The sequence below is a fragment of the Dreissena polymorpha genome, chromosome 1 (genome assembly GCF_020536995.1).
Source record: "Dreissena polymorpha isolate Duluth1 chromosome 1, UMN_Dpol_1.0, whole genome shotgun sequence".
Lineage (NCBI taxonomy): Eukaryota > Metazoa > Mollusca > Bivalvia > Myida > Dreissenidae > Dreissena > Dreissena polymorpha.
In genome coordinates, this window is record NC_068355.1 from 189,346,369 (window position 1) to 189,370,948 (window position 24,580).

The 24,580-nt window shown below is 35.7% G+C and overlaps 2 protein-coding genes across 3 annotated transcripts; both read left to right on the plus strand.

Moving 5' to 3' along the window:
• Positions 1 to 5,734: 5,734 nt before the first annotated feature.
• On the plus strand, positions 5,735 to 13,674 carry LOC127864306 (uncharacterized). Of its 2 annotated transcripts, none has more exons than XM_052403969.1 (5): positions 5,735 to 5,877; positions 9,399 to 9,988; positions 11,296 to 11,383; positions 11,590 to 11,783; positions 12,651 to 13,674. In XM_052403969.1, the coding sequence occupies exons 2-5, from the start codon at positions 9,919 to 9,921 to the stop codon at positions 12,749 to 12,751; spliced, it is 453 nt and encodes a 150-aa protein (XP_052259929.1). In that variant the 5' UTR covers positions 5,735 to 5,877; positions 9,399 to 9,918; the 3' UTR covers positions 12,752 to 13,674. The 2 variants fall into 2 exon arrangements, with proteins under 2 accessions (XP_052259929.1, XP_052259930.1); XM_052403970.1 differs by lacking the exon at positions 5,735 to 5,877 and adding an exon at positions 5,908 to 5,998.
• A 3,887-nt stretch (positions 13,675 to 17,561) lies between these two features.
• LOC127865187 (uncharacterized) lies at positions 17,562 to 22,140 on the plus strand. The gene is made up of 4 exons (XM_052405166.1): positions 17,562 to 17,617; positions 20,201 to 20,358; positions 20,727 to 20,909; positions 21,938 to 22,140. The coding sequence occupies exons 1-4, from the start codon at positions 17,562 to 17,564 to the stop codon at positions 22,138 to 22,140; spliced, it is 600 nt and encodes a 199-aa protein (XP_052261126.1).
• The last annotated feature ends 2,440 nt before the right edge of the window (positions 22,141 to 24,580 follow it).

Consider the following 24,580-nt stretch of genomic DNA (forward strand, 5'->3'; position numbering starts at 1 on the left):
ATAACAAGACTAAATTAATTAAAATTTCTATTTTTATTAAATACGCATTAAAAAAAAGAAACACATTGTTAAATGTAAGTTCATCCTCTTAAATAATGAAACTTAAAAATTCTGAACTAACACAATTTATTTGATTAAAATATTCAAATGTTATATTTTTATAGTAAAGACCAGGTATACCGTATGTACTTTGCTACACACCGTATGTGCTGAAATAATATATTATATGAAGTAAAGTACTTTATTGTATACCGTATGTTCTAAAACTATGTATTATATGAGTAACGTGACATGAATCTAAATCATGATTTGGTTTTTGTTATACTGACGATGTACATTGTGCAAGTCAAAATAAAACATATGTTCTGTTCTGTTCTGTTCCTAATAGAAACTGAAAGTACAGACGCTTTACAAATACATGCACAATGAGCGACGAATTATGTCAGATTGAAAACGCATGTATGTCTTCGTCGATTATATGGTCAGACTCTTTATTTAACTGTGAAATCAAGCCCGCAGAGCGTTTTAATAATTTTGACTGCTCCGCTATCCGTGAGCTTGCTGAATGAAAGCGTCGCCGTGTTACGATAATAATTCCAAAGTTAAGAGAAAATTCCGACTAGGGATGTGCCACACTTCCAACACATCAGCCCCGTTATGTCCTGAATAAATTACATGTATAATTTCTTGAGTGCCAATTGCATCTTACACATATCAAAAACATTCACGGCAGTCAATTCTTTTGTGTTGGCCTACTGGTCTTCATGGCAATAGTAAACGTATTTAGTTTAATGGAGATTATATAACAAAGGGAACTAATTCAGCTTATTCAGTTTACTAATCAATATGATTCAAATGTTTTCGCTTTTTTCTGAAAAGTAATTTATTCAACATAAGGTAAAAAAAATGCGCGCCACCTGTTGTCATAATTTAGTAACTTGCATTCTGCATAGTTGCATTCTGCTTACTGCCTGTTGCTTATTGCCGTTGTTAATGACGCTTAGTGGCAAAACCGATTATGACTGGTTTCAGGAACAATGAACACACAAACATTGGATAGTCACCAAGCATGTTGCAACAATCATCAAGTATAACCGATAGAGAACAAGCATGTTGGAACTCTCATGAAACATGTTAGAAAAAACATCACGCATAATGTAAAATTTTATCATGAATGATGTAATGTTGCAGCAATCATCAAGTATAAACAAAAAGACAACAAGCAGGTTGGAATTGTCATAAAACATATTAGAATAAGCATCATTCATAATGTAAATATTCACCACGAATGATGTAATGTTTACCTTAATACACTTCCATATATTAATGACAACATATAAACAAAACGCATCCCAGTAAACAGACGCTTTTATTGCATCTAGTATGCTTTTTTCAATAAAAGCGCCTGTTTGAATCGATTATTGTACATTCGGATACTTTTTCTGGGTAACGGCTTTTATCGTTATATAACAATTGCATAGTGCACTACTTCTCAACTGTCCAATATGGAACAAATACAGACTTATTGGATGCAATACCGGAATATATTGGACGGTCACGTAGTACATATGAAGAATGCCCATTGGATGAATTTATTTGATATAGAATAATATTAAAATTATAAATTAATGGTACAAAACATTTATTGTGATCATCTGACTTGCGATATTGGTGTTTCATGTGAGCAATATGCGCCAAGTGTCGCAGTCCGCACGGGCTAATCAGGGATGACACTTGTCACCTAGACTGGATTTTAGTTTAGAAGAGAATTTCTTTAAACGATAATCCCATAAGAGCCGAGTCGCCCTTTAATAGCCTGTACGGACTGCGCAGTCATTAAACCCCGTTTTCCCAGAGCGCGGCTAAATTATGTACTTTGTCTTATAACGTCATCAATGCAAACTTTATTGCAATATGAAATTAAGATAATCTTGGTAATTCAGATGTTAGAACTTCAGAGGAATTAGTGGTGTCTAAATTGAGTTGAAGCTATTTTTTATTTATTCTGCGCCCATATATGTTCCGCAACTATAGTCTTCATTATCCTGTATATCCTCCTCCTCCTCCCCCTCCACCGATTCCTCCTCCTCCTCCTCCTCCTCCCCCTCATCATCACCAACACCATCATCATCATCATCATCATCATCATCATCATCATCATCATCATCATCATCATCATTATAATTAGCATCAATAGCATCATTAGCAATCGAGGCAGTATACCAGTAGTTGATGTAGCAGTAGTAATATATCTAAAGTGATTTTGCTCTTATTTATTAACTTGTGCATTTCAGGCAACGGAATCGTCCGAGCGGAAGAGGAACGCCAGCGTCCCTTTGACGTTACGTGTTTTCCACGAGTTTCCCACGTCGCCGCCGACTTTCCCATCGACAACAGCCCAAGCGAAGGAGAATGACGACAACGATAATTCGTTGATTTTGGTTATTGAAATTACCGTACCATGCGTTGTCGCTGTTGTCGTCTGCGTTTGTCTTATCGTGTTTCTCGTACGACATAGGTTAGCCAAAGCGGCGCAAACGAAGTACGCGATAAAAGAGGTCGAGAAATCTCGGTCGCTTCATCGACGATACATCAGCATGTTATCGTCAACGCCAATAAATCCGTACGATCTGGCGAGAGCTTACGCGAAGTTATCCATCGACGTAATCATCGGAGAAACGGAGAAACCACTAAACGACGACTATTCCAAGTTGCGTTATTCGTTGAACGACTACGCTGACGTCACCGATACTTTGACGCCGACGCCGAGTAGCTCAGGAATGGTTGCGTCGCAGGAAATCTCGTCGGAAAACGGCGACGACGTCATGGAATCCACGACCGCTTCGTTTGGTCAGCTTTATTCTGTGGTAGACAAACGAAAGCAGCGTAAGCGAATAATCGGAGCTACATGCGCTAACGCTGCTGACTTCGTTGACTCAACCACAGCCGGTGTCGTTGATTGTGACGTTACCAATGACGTCACTGGGTATGAAGATGTGGGCGTCGGGCGTTACGTCGTGGATGGCGTCAACGCTGTTGTGGAGCGTGACGGCACTTGTAATGTCGTTACGGTTACGGACGTCGAGAGTGGCGTCGCGGACGACTTCAATAATGACGTTGAGAGTGACGTCAACAATGAAGACGTCGCTGATGACGTCAACAATGACGATGCGATGTCTGAAGAACATAACGTTGGTCACAAAAGAATGGCGTGGCACGAAGATAGTAATTACAATCACGATTTCGGTGACGATGGCAATGACTTGTATTAAAAGCCAATTCGTATAAAATTATGTAAATAAAGTAGAACATTGAAGATTGAAATAGTGAATCAATGTGTGTAAAAAATGTCTTAGCAAGTACTATATTTATAGTTTATTATTTGACATAGTTGAATTAAATAGATAGATACTTTGATGAGACATGGGCGTGTCTAATTATTATTATTATTTTATCTTATTATTATTATTATTATTATTATTATTATTATTATTATCATTATTATTATTATTATTATCATTATTTATAATAATAATTATTATTATTATAATTATTATTTATTTTTCAGGGTTTTTTTTGGCCCGATTTTATAGCCGAAATTCGGCTATGTTCCCAATCCCAAAAAGTATACTCTTTTCCCAAAATGTGGCAAAAAATTCCCAATTTCCCCCCCCCCAAAAAAAAAAATTATTTTTATTTAAAAAAAAAAAAGTCTAATGCGTATTTTATCTCAATTTCAATTCAATTACATCTTACAAAGTATTATATGATTTTGTTCTTTTAATTTGAATGATTATAAAGAGTTATATCAAATTTAGTATTTCCCTAATCAGTGGACTTTTCATGCGGAAAAAAGGCTAATGAATTTATTTTCCCAATTTCATGAAAATGCCGATAAAATTCCCAATTCCAAAGCCATGGGCTATCTTCCCAAAAAGTGGGAAAAAAACCTGTTTTTATTTTATTATTATTATTATTATTATTATTATTATCATCATTATTATTACAACTGTTATTTTTATTATTATCATTATTATTATTATTAGTAGTAGTAGTAGTAGTAGTAGTAGTAGTAGTAGTATTAATGCAACACTTATCAAAGAAATCAAAAGTCAAGCAATCGATTGGATTAATAAGAAAGTTTGCACTGTCTGAATTAAACTGTGAAAACATCGAGTCACGTCTATGATTTTCTCAAAAATTTCTTGGTCCCCTTATATGCTTGAGAGTTCGGTGTTGAGAAAATAATTTGTTTTCCGAGATGCATACAAGTATTTTAACTAAAAAATTCTGACAACTATCAATATTTAACAAATAATACCATTTTGACGCGATACAGTTACAGAACAGTTGATGCACTGATAAATACGTGATTATTTTTACCATAGTAAAGCGATACTGAAACCAGCTGTTTCATTTATTTCATACGCAACTTTCCAGATTTTATGTTTTGAATTTTTGCCCATGCTGTAACAGATTTGGATTTCGTAATGGTGAGGTAAGATTGTTTCTGTTAATAACAATAATAAAAATTAAATAACTATGATGATGATGATGATGATGATAATGATGATAAAATAATAATAATAATAATAATTGTAATGATAATAATAATTTTTTTAAATAAATAATAATAATAATTATTATTATTATTATGTTTATTAGTAGTTAATTTCGACTATTTGGTTCGTATGTCACTTGCGCATGTTTAGTTTGAGGCAACTAATTATATGTACTGTCTGATACCATACAGCGAGTATAAATCTAACATACAAATCGCGCATTGGGAAAACGGGGCTTAATGCATATGCGTAAAATCGCGTCCAATATTGACCAGGTAGGACTTCACAGGCTAATCCAGAACGACACTTCATGCATTTACAGTGTTTTTCTTGTAAAGGAAGTGTCTTGTAAGAGAAAATTCAGTTAAGACGGAATGTGTCGCCCCTGATTAGCATGTGCGGCTAACTTAACGCAATTGCATTTAACCCAGTTTTCACAGAGAGTGCAATATATTTACTGTCTGATAATATACTGTGTGTATATAGATCGTACACTATCTTTCCTGTTTGAGCTGGTTAACGCAATGGTCCTAGCACGAGTATATACGTATATAATATTTTTTCTGTACATAGGTCTTTCTTATGTAAATTGACCTACTATGATAACACGCCTGCATGTTTCAGCTCCGTAATTACGCCTATTCCGTTAGGCAGTCCTGTCATAGTATTTACATCGAAATGTCACGCATTAGTCACACAACTTTGATGCTGTCGCCATTTTGCACTTTTCAGAAAACAATGAAATATCGTAAAATCATTAGTATTCGTAAAGTATTAATTTTCGTTGTTTCCGAGGGTTGACCGATCATCCACGCATTTATTAAAAATAAATAGGAAATGAACGACGCGATTCCCTCATGTTTTTTTTTTCTCCGAACAAACAGCACACATAACAAAAATAAACGATTTTACATGTCCATGAAAAATGCTAAATTTCACGCCTACCAATATAAACGAGTTTACAGTACACGTATAACATAAGTGTGGCGTAGTGCAACACAATATAATAATGGGACAAGTTTGTTCCAATTTCGGTGATCACTTAAAACTGACTTTTTAAGTTTTAGATTCCATTCAACCGGGCCTGTGTTTCAAATTTTCACGCTCTCTTTTGCTCAATAGGCGTTTGTTATCATACGAAAGGTGGACTTGCTCGGTATAATAGAAAAATGTTCTTCAATATGGACAAATCGTGGTAGAATTACGATAGAAATACCAATTAAGATATAAATAGAATAAGTACGATATGTATGGCGTGATATTGAAATTTAACTTCGATGAAATACTTAAAGGCAGTCAAAATCATGGCTGTCTCGTATGTATTGCGATTTTTATAGTTGAAATTTGGATTTTAAAATCAATATATAGATACCTTTGGTCGATATTGAGAATTGAATTCTGTGGGCGGAATAAAAACAGTTCGGATTTATGCGATCGTAAGTACTTTTGTTAAAATATTAAGCGATTAATGAATTATAAATTAAATACATAAATAAAAAAAACTATACGTTTATCTATTTTAAACAAACAATAAAGTAATGCATGAAAGTAATTAAAAAAAAGATGCATTAATTTCCTGGTTCCTATTTTTTGGTAAATTGACAAACTAAAAAAAATATGTATAAGATTTGCATTTTTTTTGTTGTAGTCATAATATTTGCGAGGAAACAGTAATACTGACATTTACCGTGATCTGAAAAATCCTTTATATGCATCTCTTGACGATGAAAAAAAACTGAAAAAAAATCAAGCGTTACAAATGCGAAGCGATTGAATAATTTGGAGAGTTCTGTTGATATCGTTAGATATTGTGATATAACAAGGATTGCTTATACTAGTATGTAGTATTTACTACGTCAAAGACTATGTTAGGAAGGATGGCCGAGTGGTTAAATGCTATTTTTATACTGATGTCAATTGTTCAAAACTATTTAAATGAAAATAAACGTTTGTATGTTATATACGTCGATATGTTAAAATGTTTCGATAGTATTTATCGCAATGCATTATGGTTGAAAATGTTTAAGTCTGGTATACAAGGTAAATTGCTTAGAATAGTAAAAGATATGTATGCAAATGTTAAGTCACGTGTCAAATCATGCTCATCTTATTCAGATTATTTTAGTTATGCTGTTGGGCTGAGGACAGGGGAGGTAATGTCGCCAATTTTGTTTTCTTTATTTGTTGAAGACCTTGAACTTTACTTACAAGATAGCATTAACTCTGGTCTGAATATAGATGATATTGTGTTGATCTGATTATTATTTGCTGATGACATGGCTATTTTAGGCAAGTCCCCGACTGAAGTTCAAACTCACTTAGATAATTTATACTTATATTGCAATTTTGGGGGTTAAATGTTAACACTGAAAAAACGAAAATAATGGTATTTCGGAAGAGAGGGGGATTAAAAGAAAACGAAAAATGGGTATATAATGGTAATGCTATTGAAGTTGTTGATAACTTTAACTATCTAGGCACAGTGTTGAATTATACTGGAAGTTTTAAACTAAACCACGAGCATTTGATTGGTAAAGCCCTTAAGGCCATGAATACATTATTGTCTAAATGCAACGAATTTGACATAAAACCGAAAATATTTTGCCAGTTGTTTGACTCTTTTGTGGGTTCGATATTAAATTATGCTTCAGAAGTATGGGGTTTCACGAAGTCCGATGATTTAGAACGTATACATTTAAAATTTTGCAAACGCTTATTACAAGTCAAACTAAATACATGTAATATTGCTGTTTACGGAGAATTGGGTAGATATCCATTGTATGTAAACAGGTTTGTTGAAATTATTAAATATTGGTTTAAAGTTCTGAACAATGATAATATCATAATGAACACTGTGTACAAACAAGCCTTGAGCGATTGTAATAAAGGTTATACAAACTGGGTCTCAAATATCAAGAACATGTTAAATAATTTTGGATTTGGTTATGTTTTTGAAAATCCAAACGTTGTACATGTTAATAGTTTTATTAGCGAGTTCAAATGTAGAGTTGTAGACAATTTTAAACAAGAATGGTACGCCAAAATGAATAATAGTACTGTTTTATATATGTATAAAGTTTTTAAAAGCTGTTTGGAATATGAAACATATTTGGATTTACTTTATAGACAACTGCAATTATTTTTTGTAAGATTAAGAGTCTCTGCACATCCTTTGAGAATCCAAACTGGAAGATACGCCCAAAATAACATACCACGAACGAAATGAACGTCATTGTTTATGTTGTAATGATTTGGATTTAGAAGATAAATACCATTTTATATGTATATGCCGATGTTTCACTGATTTAAGGAAAACATTTAAAATCCGTAAATTATATATAAACCCATCTGTATATAAATTCCACAAGTTATTAGTTTCATGTGACAAATCAGTTATCTCAAATGTATGTGAATATATGAAGGAAGCTCTTGCTTTAAGAAATACAATTCTTAATAATATTGTTTAAAAATTTCATTACCGCTTTGATGAAATTTGCATATTCTTGCAATTGATTGTGTTTATTTATTTTTGTATTCTTAATTGACCTTTTATGTTATGTTACGTTTAAAAAATTCATTGCCGCTTTGTTGGAATTTACATATTCCTGCACTTGATTATGTTTATTTATAAACACCGCTTTGATGGAATTAATGTATTCCTGCAATTGATTGTGTTTATTTATATTATTAAATGACCATTTATGTTATGTTATGTTTAAAAAATTTCATTACCGCTTTGATGGAATTTACGTAGTCTTGCAATTGAGTATGCTTATTTATATTCGTATTCTTAAATGAACATCTATGTTATGTTATGTAATGTAATGTTGTAATACCTATTTATGTGGCAGAAAATAATGTATATATTTGTGTATGAAGACGATGTACTTTTGTATAAGTCTAAATAAACTGTCTGTCTGTCTGTCTGTCTGTCTGTCTGTCTGTCTGTCTGTCTGTCTGTCTGTCTGTCTGTCTGTCTGTCTGTCTGTTAAAGCGCTAGACTTTTACACCAAGGGTCAATGGTTTGAGCCCAGTTGTGGGTTACCTTTGTTCTTTCTTTAATTTTATTCTTGTTTGTACTTAAGCTATTTATTAAAAAAGCAGCATTTAATGACAACCATAAATCATGCCACAATCTGTGAAAAGTTTCCTTTAATGAATGAACAGCTATGTCAGATATTTCCATGCCGGCACTCAACAATGCAATAAAACTATTTACAATTAGACACATTCCACAAATTCTTAGAATGGTTTTATATGTTGCGGACAATATCAAACAACGTTCACCCTTTGAAGAAGGGCATATCTGCTATTTTAACGCATTTGATGATAAGACCCTCCGGCACGAATGTCGGAACTACGAGTGCAATATGAGAAACAATAACGAATTAACAATAGGATGCATATAGCTTCACCACAACTATGGATATATAGCAATAACAATTGTACTATAACTGCGACAGATGTTAGTTTAATATCGTCGTCACATGATGCACGAAGGCGAAATATGTCGACAGATTCTATATGACCCACATTTATTATATCACATGGGTCAGGCACGCCTCTTTGAAAATTAAAAATAATGTCAACATGTTTGAAATGGCAGCGCGGTATATTAATAGCATATATTGTTCATTATTTAGTGTTCTATTGCCAATGATAATATAATAAAAGTAAATATTTTTGTAAACTAATTGTTTTCAAAGCGCAATGTCATGGACAATTTACTCTATTACTATATTTTGCTGTGTTCACTTAAATTGAATAAAATTATATTTATCCGCATTCTTCAAATACATTGTTGGACTACTACTATAAGCGCTCCTTATCTTTCAGACATCTACAATTTTCTCAAGATATAATGCAACGACATTCAAGAACACGAAAGTAAAGACTACTTATTTGCGAGTAACTTCATTGTCTGAGGTTACAAAAGTGTCAAAAGCAAGTAACTCCAGAGTTGAGAAAAGCACAAACAGGTTGAATGTTGAAGTACAAAGACTGTCCTCTTTTAAGACAGTAAAACGTCCAGTTATTAAGAAGAGAAATGAAGATAAAGGTTTCAAACTATTTTACGGACCAAGCAAACCAAAACATAATGGATTGACTTTAGACGTTTTGCAATAATTGACGTTATTTAAAAATGGCGTCAATTTAGTGACGCAAGAGTCACGTGATCTGTTGCTGAACTGCATAAAACTACACCCAAGTGTTCACGAAGTATTTTTTTCCAGAAGTGACGAAAGATCCCCGAATAACCGACGAAGATTTACGGGGATTTCCGATTCACAGCCTGGCGGTTGCAGTCATTTGCGAGGCCATTTCAAAAGGAGAGGATCCGTACAAGTTTTACTGTATGATCGTAAAGAATAACTTGGAAAATGTGCTGACTGAACTGTACACTATTGTACATTGGAAGAAATTGGGTAAATATTGCTTTATGCCATTGGTTATTAACAAAGAAGTATCTGTATATAAATATAAGAAGTGACCAAGCACTTAAAAATGACGTCATTCACAAACCTTAGGCCGGATATCGTTGACCCTCAATTTTATTTTGAGTCTAAAGAAAAATTAAATTAAAAAGTAAAACATAACTATAATATTTAACTTTATTTTGCACTGATTTGATCATTGAATATTTATTAAGTTCTCTATATTATAGCTTGTGTAATTCGCAAAAAACACAGGAGAACGATATACCGATTAAATTTTAATATACACAATAAATAGTTATGTGGTCGATTACCTTTCAATGTTCTGCTCCTGCCTCTGATTCACGCAGGGTAGTTATCGCTTACTGGCGCTAGCTTGGTCATTGTGGGCGCGGGTACTACTTGCATGTAACCCGGGTACTCATAAGTATACTTACATACGGGTACGGTAAATATACTCAATCGTACCCGGTCGATAATAGACGGGAGACGGAAAACTACAACGGGCGAGGCATGGTATGGTATTGCGCAAGGGGGGGTTAGAGGGTTAGGGTTAGGGTTTGGGTTAGTGTTAGGGGTCGGGTTAGGGTTTGGGTTAGCCTAAACCCAACCCTAACCCTAACCCGACCCCTAATCCTAACCCTTACACTAACCTTTTTTTTGGGGTTATCACCCCTGACCATGCCTCGCCCGTTGTAGTTTTCCGCCTCCCATATTGGGAGAACCCAACCCTAACCCTAACCCGACCCCTAATCCTAACCCTTACACTAACCTTTTTTTTGGGGTTATCACCCCTGACCATGCCTCGCCCGTTGTAGTTTTCCGCCTCCCATAATAGACTGTACCCGAGTTGTATTCCCGCCCGAAATCCGATGTCGTAAAACGCGCTACCGATTATCTTAAACAAACTTCTCTTTAAAAAAAACTGCATCAACATGCTTTTTGAGTATGAGTTTCGGTTATAAAGAGGCCATTTAACAGAAAATTGACAACAATGTGAATATAATTAAGTACAACAAAATAGCCCTGAACGACCGATTTAGCGTTAATTTTCCGGGGAACCTTTTAGTATATTTACCGTACCCGGGGTTCATGTAAATATACTTAAGAATACCCGGGGAATATGTAAGTAGTGCCCGAGCCGACAATGACCAATCGAGCCTTACTGGCATCACTAAGTATTTTAGCATTGGAAAACCAGGTAATCGAGGAAAAGAGTGAGCTGAACGCCGTAATATTACTACTGTTGAAACCTCGAAAGTCCGACCGGACTTATTTGTTACTGTTGTTTTCTCCAGGGTTCTCCATGTACTGCGCTCTGTACCCGACCGTAGTGAGAGACGCACGGACGAACATCAGTTTGCAAGACTTCATTGACGATGATGGGTAAGCTTGTTCTCTGTCTTTTTAAATCATGTTTAATTATTTACATTCGTTGGAAAGAAATTTCGTGGTTAAAAAAACAACTTTTTCATGGACACGAAATTTCGTGGATTTCATATGTTGGAATAGTAAAAAATATGCCTCGAATGTTTGTCGTTTTGTCGACCATGTGGGAATTTATAATAAAAAAAACGACGGACTACTTTCAGGCCGGAGTGGGCGGAGCGTATTATTGAGCGCATGACGGAGCCCTCTTGGACGATGGGATGGGTGCAGAAAATAATCCGCGGTCATGTGACAGAGGAGAAATACAACATGGCGATGAACACACTGTTCGTGAAATTGCACACGTCGGACCCGCAGTCTGTCATTCCGACCTTTCATCTGCTGAATCACATCCGAGGTACGTGCTGGAAATAATTAAATATACACATATTTAGGTGTTGTCCTTATTTGCATATCTATAGGTACATGTTGGCAACATATCTATAGATTCATAGTTGTGTTAATAACATATCCACAGGTACGCTGTGGTGTTCATTATATATGAGCCGCGCTCTGCGAAAATGGGGTTTATGTATGTGGGTCCCAGATAGGCCTGGGCAGTTCGCACAGGCTAACCAGGGGAGAAACTTCCATTAAAACTTGATTTTTGCTAAGAAGAGACTTTTGTGAGGCAAAAAATGTCATAAAAGCGGAAAGTGTTGTCCCTGATTAGCCTGTGCGGACTGCAAAGGCTAATCTGAGACGACACTTTACACACATGCATTAAACCCCTTTTTCACAGAGCACGGCCCATATCCATAGATACGTGTTGGCATAAATTAGTTATCAACATATACTCACATTCAAACATTGGTGCAAATAAAGTATAGAAAAAAAAAGACAGGTTTCCCGTTTGTTTGACGATGATAAATCATTTTCCGTATTCATTGGTTTTAACTATCGAATAACTTAATGGCGCTATGTGTTTGCGCTGTTCTAAAACATTCTCCTTTTTGTATCGAGTTATTAAAACATTGTTTGATTGATGGCTTGTTACGTTGCTTTTGGCCATAATATGGTACATGCATATAATAAATATAATAGTTTATGATTGTGACATCGGGACTGTCGCACAACCCACTCATGAGACACAACCCACCGAAACATGCAATAGCTTACTGATCAAATAAACTTAATTTAGTAATACACATTTCGCAAGGTGTATAAAGTGACTTAATAAAATAACGTATATTCTGTAAGCAAAGAGTTTGTGTCTTCATTTCAGCTCTCCCGGAATGCAACCTAGAGCTGGCCACCCGGGACTACCTCGGAGGAATGCAACCTAGAGCTGGCCACCCGGGACTACCTCGGAGGAATGCAACCTAGAGCTGGCCAACCGGGACTACCTCGGAAGCCCACTGGACGCTGCGGCACTCAGCGCGCATGCGCGGACGGCCGTAACAACGGAGACCATGCCTAGCAACGGCGCCTCGCGCATGAGCCTCGACAAAATCGAAGTTTTTTACGGCATTGACGTCGAGGAGTTTATAATGACGGAAGCACGTAACGTCGGCGTATGGAACGGGCGACGTCCCGACAATAAAAGAACTAGTGACCTCCTGGATTGATGCAGCGTCATGTAATCTCGTGATCACATTTGGCGGTTTCCGGCTCTCGTCGAAAAAATGCGCTTGCATCCAGATGTCGCATCCGGAAAAAGCTCGCATACCCTATGGACTAAGCATCAATTGTTCGTCTGTGACAACGAAATGAACAAACGCATGCGTTAGTTGTGACGATGTTACAAATACGTTTCGTTGATTCGAATGTTCTATCTATTGACTTAGAGGTCTGGAGGAATTTATACAATTACACATGTGTTTAGATTTTGTGGGAGAAAATAGCCAGTGTGCTTCCGTATTGAATGTAATATTGTTCATTCGACTTATTTTGTACCAAAATCATCATGTGTGTCTTCTGTGAATGTTTTAATTGTTAAGCGTACATTTTTGGTGTGAACAAATGCGAATAATGCGGTATCGATGTATAAGTTATGCTATTCACACATTTTTGAATGTATGACAAGTATTGATAAAACAGTTCGTGTGTTATACGTAACGATTTAATATCATACATCAATGACAAGCGATATTTACACGTGTTCGCTTCAACGCTTGTTAATTATGGTAGATCTAATAAGTCACAGGCTTATCAGGGACGACATGTTCCGCCCAAACTGGATTCTCGCTAAGAAGAGACTTTCTTTAAACGAAAAATACCATAAAAGCGGAGACTGTCGTCCCTGATTTGCATGTTAACATGCATTAAACCCAGTTTTCCCAAAACGCTGCTCTTATTATTCTTTTTATCGCTTAATGTTCAAAGTTGTACCTTTGTTATTATTATTTATGGTTGCTAAATATGTTAATATTTGAATATATAATTTAATATGTTGTTTATGTAAATATATTTGTATATATGTATTGAATATGTTATATGTTATACAAAAAGTTGTTGCGATGAATTCATATTTTATTTACGTTTAAAATTAAAATAACACAATCTAATATTTATATAAAATAAACAAAACTGAATTGGTACAAAAGCGTGTTCTTGTTTTTATTCCGAATCGCACGAAACAGCGTCTACGTTGCATGTTATGATCACCTGAAGTCTATCTTTAGTTGTGTAAACTATTTCAAAATATTCAAAGCTGCAGCCTAATAATGGATACTTATACATTTAATTAAAACCATCGATTTAGTCAAGCCAAAGTATAACGGTATGCTGGATTCGCAATATTCGTGTGTGTTTATGTCTGTTTTACTTCCTGTCCTTGCCCGTCCGTCTTCCTGTCTGTCTGTCTGACCGTCTGTGTGTCCGTAGACAAACAATTTGCCGATTGCCGATTATAACTCCTACACTATTTAAGGTACACCAATAATACATGCATGCACTTTACCTTATATGAAAAAAATGCGCATGTGCAATTCTGCATCAGGCTTCGTTAAAACGTTTTCGAAAATTATGACCCCTGCCCTTCGAACATTGAATTATTGTAACATGATTATTGTACCCTACTTGCTACATATCGTACGGACGGACGAACACAGACAGGAAGAAAAACATACGCGACTAATTTCCCTTGGTAAGCTGGTTTACCAGTTCTAACTGCACTGATGTCCTACTTGATTTGGAGGTATGGGAAGAATTTCCCGAGAACCAACCCCCGGGAGAAAGTTTCGTCCCTACTAAGACGGGTTAGCGCAGTTTGTAGAGTGCTTGGCACCAAATATGAGAGTCGCGAGTCGGTTCCTCGGTCCGGTCTCAGGTCACATTACTATTGCGCGGGCTGGTTATTTAAACCTTTCTACGGCCATCCTCCCCATACCTCTCATTGAAATAAGGCAGCTATTAGTTTAAAACCATGTTTTTAGCTCGATCGCATAGAAAGTCTTAGGCTTATATGAAACGCTCTTGAGTCCGTTGCCTGGGCCTAGCCAGTACTTGCTGTCTATGGGTGAGAACTTAACAACGCTCAAACAGTGGGGATCAAACCCGTGACCTCCCGATCGCTAGGCGGACACAATATCCTTTGCGACACAGCGATCTTTAAACGCCAAGGCCGTTGCTTCTGGCCAATGTATGTTCAGTTAGAACTGCTAAACCAACAAACCAAGGTAAGTGAGAGTTGGTAAAGTGAGCGCCTTGACGTGAATGCATATCGTGGAAAACAGAGAAATTAGTGAAAATCTAACAACAAACAAACAAACAAAACTGTGACACGTTCGGTTTGATGAGCTTTGCTCTGTGAACACGGGGATCAATGCATGTGCGTAAAGTGTTGTCCCAGAACAGCCTGTGCAGTCCGCATAGGCTAATCAGGGACGACATTTCGCTTTCATGATATTTTCGTTTCAAGAAAGTCTCTTCTTAGCAAAAGTCAAAATTTTGCGGAAAGTGTCGTCAATGATAAGCCTATGCGAACAGCACAGGCTAATCTGGGACGGCACTTTACGCACATGCATTAAACCGCTTTTTCACGGAGCACAGTCCATATGTATGAGTGTATAAAGCATATTAACATATTTAATTTAATTCAATTTTATTTTATTTCATTGATCACATAAGTAATTAAAATAGGTAAACACAATTTATGACTGTCTACGTATTTAAACCATCTGTTTACAGCATTGATGAATGGTTGTTTATGTTTAATGTTTACGATGATTTTAATGTCTGGTCGTGTCAATTATAAACATGTATTGATGCTACTTCTTTTGAATGGATCAGAGATTATCATAATAAGTTTAACCATTAATACACTTTCTATTGCAGTTATTGATTTTCACTTTGAGTGTAAGAAGGCTCCACATTGCTTGTATACAGCATCTATTTGAAAATGAATCAGGTTTTATTCTATGAAATATGAGCGATTTTTAAATGAAAGGTTTAAAGACGTGCGTCAAACGTAAACAATGAGAAATTAACAAGTTTATGGATGATAGAGTGATGTGGGCTTTTCTTATTGATTGATTTTAATTTAATTCTAATATGATTAAAATGCACCGCTGTATAAGTTGTAATAATTTGAACGTTCAACATTAAATAGCGTATTAGTAAACAGTTACATTTTATTTCGCAAATACGCATCTACGTTTATTTTTTAAAATCATCTACGTCTAATGTTTTAAGTCATCGACGTCTAATGTTATAAACTGATTTTCTACATGCGTTGCAATATAGTAGAGAAGTAAACGAGCTTTATACCAAGAAAGATACAGGACTTTTAATTACATAACTTTTATCAATTAATAAACAACGTATCCATCAAATGGAATTATTTCACGAGCAAAGGAACATTCGATAGAGTAATAAGACTTTAAGGGAACAAATATTATAAGGGGGAGGGACTTAAAGGATTTGTAAACAAGTTCAAAGAACCTAAGCATGCAGGTTTTGGAAAGAAGAAGGTTTTTCGGTTGTGTTTTCATTCTGAAGACAATTTTATGTGCATGTAATAAGTATAAATTGTTATTGTGACGTCAAATTTCATCATTATCATCAACAACACCACCTTAATAATTACATTAATATAGTAACTGTATCGGTACCACTTCCATCATCTTGACAAACACCGACGACATCATCAGCAAACAAATTTTCTTTTAGAACAACAACAACAGCAACAGAAAGAACTACTTTTACATGAAATATCAAAAACAACAACAACTACTACTACTACTACTGCTTCTTACTTTAGGAATAGCTTCAATGTAAATTGTTTTTATTTGAATTTAAAAACAAATAACTGTGATGATGATGATGATGATGATGATGATGATGATGATGATGATGATGATGATGATGATGATGATGATGATGATGATGATGATGATGATGATGATGATGATGATGATGATGATGATTATGATTATGATGATGATGGTCATCATCATTTTTACTTAAACTTCCATTAGTATTAATTTATTATATAAATTAAGTTGCTGTTGTTCCTGTAACTAAGTGACTACTTCTGTACTCCAACAAATATTGATACAACTTTCATTATTTGTTTATCAAAGCGCTGCGAGGTTTAAAAGCACTAAGTTTTCTCATTCACAGAAGGATGTGGCGACATCGGGACATCTAACCCCGGAGCGCACATTGCCAATACCGGAACTGGTATCGGTAGGTCGTTTTAGACATATTTTCCTCCGTTTTATCGTTATTGTTATATAGGCAAAGTGAACTCAATGTAATTGATAACATACACGTAAACGGTCATTGATGCCAAACACGTAAACGGTCATTGATGACAAACACGTAAACGGTCATTGATAACAAACACGTGAACAGTCATTGATAACAAACACGTAAACAGTCAATGATAACCAAAACGTAAACAGTCATTGATAACAAACAAGTAAACGGTCATTGAAAACAAACTCGTTAACGGTCATTGATGCCAAACACGTAAACGGTCATTGATAACAAACACGTAAACGGTCGTTGATAACAAACACGTAAACGGTCATTGATAACAAACACGTAAATTAACACATAATTTTTTATCTGAACTCTTTCCACTTTTAGGGCTGACATTTTTTATTGGGTCTTCCAAGTCGCCTTGCTGCGGAACGCTCAACAACTGGAAATTCTTTGTGACGTCAATTTGGGACGTCACGATGCATCTATGGCGGCCGACATCGACATCAAGTTACGAACTTATTGCGCAACAAGCATTTACAGGTAACGGAGATCAGACAAACTTAACTTGACTTTATTTAACAAGTTCCACACTAAAGTACAAGCTAATTCTCGGAAGGTTATTAAAAAAAATCCGCATATCTTTACACTGAAATTAAAGAGGGAATAATGACATTCGGCGTTTCGATTATTTTGTTTTACTTTGATTTTTTTCACGAATAGAACAAGTACACTGTTATACACCTACGCCTAACAAATGTTCGTTATAAATTAAAACAATCAGTTGCCACAATTTTAGTCACCGATATTCTGATTACATAAACGGCACAGAAAAATATTGAACATCAGACATGTATATTGAGTGTTTGTCAGAAGAGAACGAAGAACGTTCACATGATTTTCTTAATAATTTTCCGGTCCTAATAATGTATTTAAAATGAACAAATTCTCAGCAATAACATAAAAAATAAATAAAGAACTTCCACATGATTTACTTTATAGTTTGTCGTTCTTTATTTTGTATTTTAAATGTACAAATTCGCTTATTTTCAGCCGCCGTCGGACTAAACACTCCTTTGTCGACGGGTACAGTAGAGGTTGAAATCGATGACGTCATATGGTGGTATGTGTGACATCACTCCATGTTCATGGCCGTTTTTTGATTTAAGATTGTTATATTTATATACTATATATAAAACAGTTCATATGTGTGTGAATAAATGAACACTATTCACTTCATACACATCCGGTTCATAGAAAACATTGTATCCGATGGTCTGCCCTTCCGCGAATGTTAGTGCTGCTATCGCGGTAAAAAGTGGTGGTGGTGCGGTGGTCGAGTGGTAACACTCTGGTCTACCATTCCAGATGTCCCCGGTTCAAATCCCGGCCGGGGCACTGGAAATTTCAGAAATGCTTCAAGTGTTTCCCACCCAACTAGAGATGTACTGGTATGATACCCAGGTAATTCTCGCGTGTATCGGTGCTATACACTGAGCACGTAAAAGAACCAAGGTATCTATTCGCAAAGAGCTAGGGTATCGCACCCGGATTCCTTGTATCCCAATACTGTCTCTTCTGCTTGCTGTCTCTTCAGCAAAACCAAAGGACCCCATTGGAAATAAGTGCTTGCACTTTTATGGGTTATCCTTGACCGCAAGGTCAAAATAAATACATACATACAAGTGAATAGTGTTACCAGTTGACTGTCTTTTGGCCCTATTCCACCACGAAAACAAGCCCAAGATTCGCTACGATTTATCACATTTATTGAATCGGGAAGACTCGTGACAGTCTACGATTCAGTTACGACACTGGTACGATTGAGTTACGACGAATCGTGGGGTTCGGTTGAAGTCTTGCAAATAGGGTCGCGACTTCACTACGATGTGTAAGAATCTTCTGCGACTGTACTACGAACGATGCAGATCGGTCACGACTAAGCTAGGACCTCACCGAACGCACCCATTAATTCGGCGCCAATATCTACTGATATTGATTCTAACACCGCACGCGACTTGTTTTCTATTGACATAGAAGGAAATCAAGTGTGGGTTATTCTGCAATAAATTGTGGGCGGAGCTTTATGTTTCGAAAATAGTTCCGAATAAATAAAGAAAACATTGCAGTAAAATGCACGTGCTAAATCCTGCTATAAAAGAAATGCAATAAATGTAGCATGTATATAAATGTAATGAAACAACAAATTGTATATTTAGTGATAAGTGGCTTGACCACGCCTGCAAAGAATTTTTATTTTAAGAAACGTAATTAAGAAAACATTTATAGCATGTCAGCTTTTTAAAAGAATTAATACACGTGTATTCATTTAGTTTCTATTAGTGTTGTTCTCAATGAAAGTGATGTAATTTGCAAAATATTTATGAATGAAAACGACGTCATATGTTTGTACAATTCAATGACGTCACTAAATGGTGAATTTTGTACTAAGAGGGGCAGAGTATTGGAAAATATACTTCACGTACAAAAGCTTGAACCAAATCAATCCGAATCGTGTTAGAATATGAATAATATTTTTATATGATGGCTTGTTGTCGAATAACCGACAGTAAGGAGTATAGATTCGTGTTATCAAAGCACTCGTTCTCCGCATTCGTGATTTAATTCCTACGCATTATTCGACAAAAAACATGATAGAAAAATAATAATTCTTAATCATTCTTAACAAAATCGTAACTGTTTCGTAACTAAATCGCGAGAATCTTAGCGGGCTCGCAAATCACTCGGGGTGAACTCTTGAGAGTCTTGACAAAGTCGTAACTGATTCGTAGACAGATCACGTGATCACCGATTTCCCGATTGAGTCACGAATTACCTACGAATCTATCACGACGCCCAAGAACGCACTACGACGCTGTTACGAGTCAACTGCGATTAAATTCTGTCTTGGTCAAATTTTAAACACGATTAAAATCTGGCCACGATTTTTCCGGACCTCACGAGTTGAAGGAATAACTTACGATCGGCCCGCGACTAACTACAAATGAGTTAGGACCTTTGCCGATTGAGCTAAGAATGTCCCCGACCTCAAAATATTGGAAATCGGGACAAATCGTGGGAAATCGGGTCGAAGTGGAATTCCCCCTATTTGTTATTGTTACGCAGGTACACATCCGGTGCAGAGCTCATTCCTCCTAGCGTCGCAGCGGGTTCGAGCACCCAGAACCAGGTGCTGGCGGCCCCGGTCGTTGGGACGGAAGTTCCCTGGGCGATGACGCCGGATACTGCCAATACCTACGCCGCCGGAGCGGTTGTGACTGCCAGTAAGTAGCGGTTGTCTATGCATATCGCCAGCGACGGGATTCTCACATATTTACATCGTTTGAAAAAAGGGTACGTCTATCAACATTTGGTTTGGTCGTCGCTCACTTTGTCCTTTTTTTAAAGTTCTTTTGGCCATTGATGTGATATATGTGGTTGTTATGTTTGGTGTGATTGAGTGATTCATATGATTTGATGTGATTGACGTTATCGATATAATCAATACGATTGCTGCGAGTCTGAGTATGTCTTAAAGAAGAAAAAACATACAAAGAAGAAACCAATAAACAAAAACAAAACCGAAAATAATTTGTATTATCAGTAAATAGTTATGTTATGAGCTCGCATTTATTTCATTATGCGTATTCAGATGAGGATCCAGTAATCGTGGACGATAGCGTCACAATCAGCGACACTAAGACGTCACAGCCGATATTCACCATTGACGTCACGGATGCGGGCACAACCGATCTCGTGGAGGTTACTTCCGGTTTCAGCGTCATGAAGACTGCCGGAAGTTCCCTTTTCTCGGTGGTTAAGACTGCCACGGGATGTACGTCTTGAAACGATTATTTTCAGCAAGGAAATATATGATCAGCCTATGATAGATATGAGCCGGTCTTCGAATATTGTAAACTCATTATTATTTGTGGGACATGAATTTTCTTAATTTCGTGGGACATGAATTTTATTGATTTCGTGGGACATGACTTTTCTTGATTTTTTGGGGCGTGATTTTTCTTGATTTCGTGGGACATGAATTTTCTTGATATCGTTGGACATGAATTTTCTTGAGAACGTGGGACATGAATTTTCTTGATTTCAAGAGTTGACACACAGTCTGTGTTTTTCTTTACCATTTTGGGAATAAGGCCGTGTCCCTTTGGATGGGGAAAATTTGCGTCATTTTGCCTAAATTGGGGAATCAGTGTTGTAATTGTTTTGCTAAAAGATGCTTCATAATTGAGAACATAAGTGATTTCAGTATTATATATACTAAGGTTGAGCTCATATGGATGAGAGATGGACAAAATATTGAGATCAATTCTTTTTGCAAACCTTCTTTTGGGAATTTTTAGCTCCTATTTCGAAAAAATATACCTTTTTCCATTGGGAATGGGGCCGATTACCAGACTTGATTTTGATTGGAAAAAAAAACACAACAACAACAATGCATTATACTATTAATCCATAATTTTGCCAACCAACTTAATGAACTTTGAAGGAATTTATATTATGGCATTCAACAACTTTGCTGCTATCTCAAAGAACAAGAAAGAAAAGGTCAATATCACACGTTTGGGTCAAAATAATTCTTTGGGGGCATTTGTTACTTACAGTGACAGCACGTGAACATTACAATGACTTAACTTGTTCAACAGTATTTAACTTCTTCATACGTAGCAACTACTTTATGTACATAGGTGTATGCCGTTGTCCTCCAGTACTTAGTGTTCATAGTACATGTATAGATACGGGTTTTCAAATAAATAAAAAAATCTAGACGACATTGTCTAGTGAAAAACCCTGGTTATCTCCATACCTTATTCTTTAACAATATATATGAATTCAAATTTTCAGATGATATTCGCAGCGGCGCCTCCTTGAGTGCCGGAAGTTATCCACTGACTATCACTGCCACCGACCGCTGCGGCGACACCGCCACCGGAACAATTACAGTAACCGTTACGAATACAGTAAGTGTTACGTCATCAGTGACCTGTCAGAATTCGCGTGACGTAAAGAACAGTGTGTCGCTGACGTCGAAACAAGTTGACTTGTGATTTAAGATTAATTTCAGTTATAATCCTGGTCGACGATAATAAGCTAGTCTTATGTGGGTGCTAAATTCGGTGCATGCCAGATCTATCAGAGTAAAACATTGTGCGAGCTTACCTTATTTTTTCTTTTTATTTATTGGGGAATATCAGTGAACCAAATATGAAATATTAATTCAATTATTGCTTAATATTATTAATGCTTTTTAAGGAATAATGCATCGAAAAAATTCTCAGAGATTTTAATATGATAATCTACTGTTTTGATGAAAGTGAAAACTTTCGCTTATGTTCACTTTTTATTCTTTAAAATGATATCGTTTTGAGGTCATTACGTGATTATTTCAGAAAAATCCCCAGTCCCATTTAATTAAAAAATATGTTCATGAATGAGTGAATATATTTATTTTCTATGTCACTACAAGCGGATGTACAAAATTATTGTCTTGTTGTTTAATTCTTTTTAACAGTTTATTAACATTTTAAGAGGTTTAAACTTAAAACCTTCGCGGGAATAATACATCCGTCATTTGATCGTAAAAAAATAATGAAAGAATTCACTTTTTGTCTCATTAATAGTTTTTTTCTGTTCGAGATAAGTAATTATATTGCATATTTTTCTCTATAAACTACAGGAAAACATATATCACATATTTTTGATATAATTGAAAGCCATACATTCAAAATCTAATACAATTTAAAGATTTCATATTATAAGTGCAAGTATACCTAATTATAGTAGTTTGGCAAATGTGAACGATTATTTACTTAAACAACTTGACAATACTCATATAAATGTATTTATTTAATAAATTGCTCTTAAGATGTTTAAGTATCAGATATCTTCTACTTAGCATTTTGTTAGCGGTTTAAGAAGTCTATAAATAAAGTGATTCGAAAATTATATAAAACGTTTATCGTTTCTGGTTGAGTTTATGTAATGCAACTACTTAATGAGTGAATTTTTCTGAATTAATTGACCTCTACTCTCTGGGCCCCGGTGTTTGCTCCGGTTTCTCTTCTGACCGTTCACCTGACCCCGATCAGTGACGTCACGACAACGGCTAGGTCTCTCTATGCATTTGACGTCACGGACACGAACCCAATTACGTGCACAGTCGATAACACCAAGTTTGAAATCAAAACGGTTGGATCAGGTTCGTATTATTTACAAATATAAGAAAAAACTTTAAAAAAGTACGCCCCGCCTGCACTGGAGTTTCGTTTCGGAAATGCCTATAAACGAAACTTTCCATTAAGGCGGAAAGTGTCGTCCCTAATAAGCCTGTGCGGACTGCACAGGCTGCTATGTGATTATTTTTAATGAACAAGAATTACGCTCTATTTTCTCTAAACGAGTCATCTGACCAACAATAAACAAACTCTTTGGATAGTTCATACTGATACATATAGTGAGTTTTATTTTTATTTTCTTTAAATATTTAGGCTGACTATGTTTTCACTGTTTTCATTTTTTGAATTTATTTAAAAAAAATGTACTTTTGCACTTATTTGAATATGTTAAATGAATTATTTATATTTTCTTCATTTTTTTTGTTAAATATGTGTTATTTCTTATTATATTTATATAATTATAATTTTCATATAATTTTCGTTTTTATTACATTACTCTGATTTTATTCAATAATTTATATTTTTAGTTCTTGCAGTATTATTGTCAACTAGTTAAAGTTTGCAATTTGTTTTATCTGCAGCCTACGAACTTTGGCTGAAGGCGGGGTCAGCGAGTACGCTGAATCATGACGTCACCGCTGTAGAATCCATGACGATCACGTGCAGTGACGGGACGGACCAAATCACCAGCAGTTACAAGGTGGACATTTCGGACGCGGTACGTGTACATTTAAGCGGCGCTCTGGGAAAACGGGTCTTAATGCAAGTGCGTACAGTGTCGTCTGAGATTAGCCTCTGCAGTCCGCTTGTACGGCATTTTACTTTTAAAGCCCCATTATTACTCAAAATCAACGAAAATTTTGTACAATATTTCGTAACATAAAGTTGAACAATTAAAAAACAGTGTTCCTAATGGCAATTGCCGAAATTTCAACGCCAGATGTGGTCTGGTAAAATAGATGTTTGTAGACACAAAATGCTCGTTTTTATTATTGTTTTGCATATTTAATTCCATTTTAGTTTCCCGCAACGATATGTATTCATACGACACATTAACACTAACATGGTACCATTTTAGTGTTCGTGTTTCGTATGAATAGATATGTTTGCGGGAAATTAAAATGGAATTAATTGTGTCACAAATAAATAAAAACGAGCAATTTTTTTATCTACAAAAATATATGTTATCATATGACATCTAGCGTTGAAATTGTGGCTATCGCTATAAGGAACACTGATTGCTTAGGTGTTAACTTTATTTTACGAAATACTTTATGAAATCGTCTTTGATTTTGAACGTTATAGAGGCTTT

Coding starts and splice junctions, on each gene's coding strand:
- LOC127865187 (XM_052405166.1), top strand. CDS start 17,562: ATGGCGGCCGACATCGACATCAAGTTACGAACTTATTGCGCAACAAGC. Junction 17,618..20,200: donor TGCGCAACAAGCATTTACAG/GTAACGGAGATC, acceptor ATTGTTACGCAG/GTACACATCCGGTGCAGAGC. Junction 20,910..21,937: donor GGTTAAGACTGCCACGGGAT/GTACGTCTTGAA, acceptor TCAAATTTTCAG/ATGATATTCGCAGCGGCGCC.
- LOC127864306 (XM_052403969.1), top strand. CDS start 9,919: ATGATCGTAAAGAATAACTTGGAAAATGTGCTGACTGAACTGTACACT. Junction 9,989..11,295: donor TGTACATTGGAAGAAATTGG/GTAAATATTGCT, acceptor TGTTTTCTCCAG/GGTTCTCCATGTACTGCGCT. Junction 11,784..12,650: donor TCTGCTGAATCACATCCGAG/GTACGTGCTGGA, acceptor TCTTCATTTCAG/CTCTCCCGGAATGCAACCTA.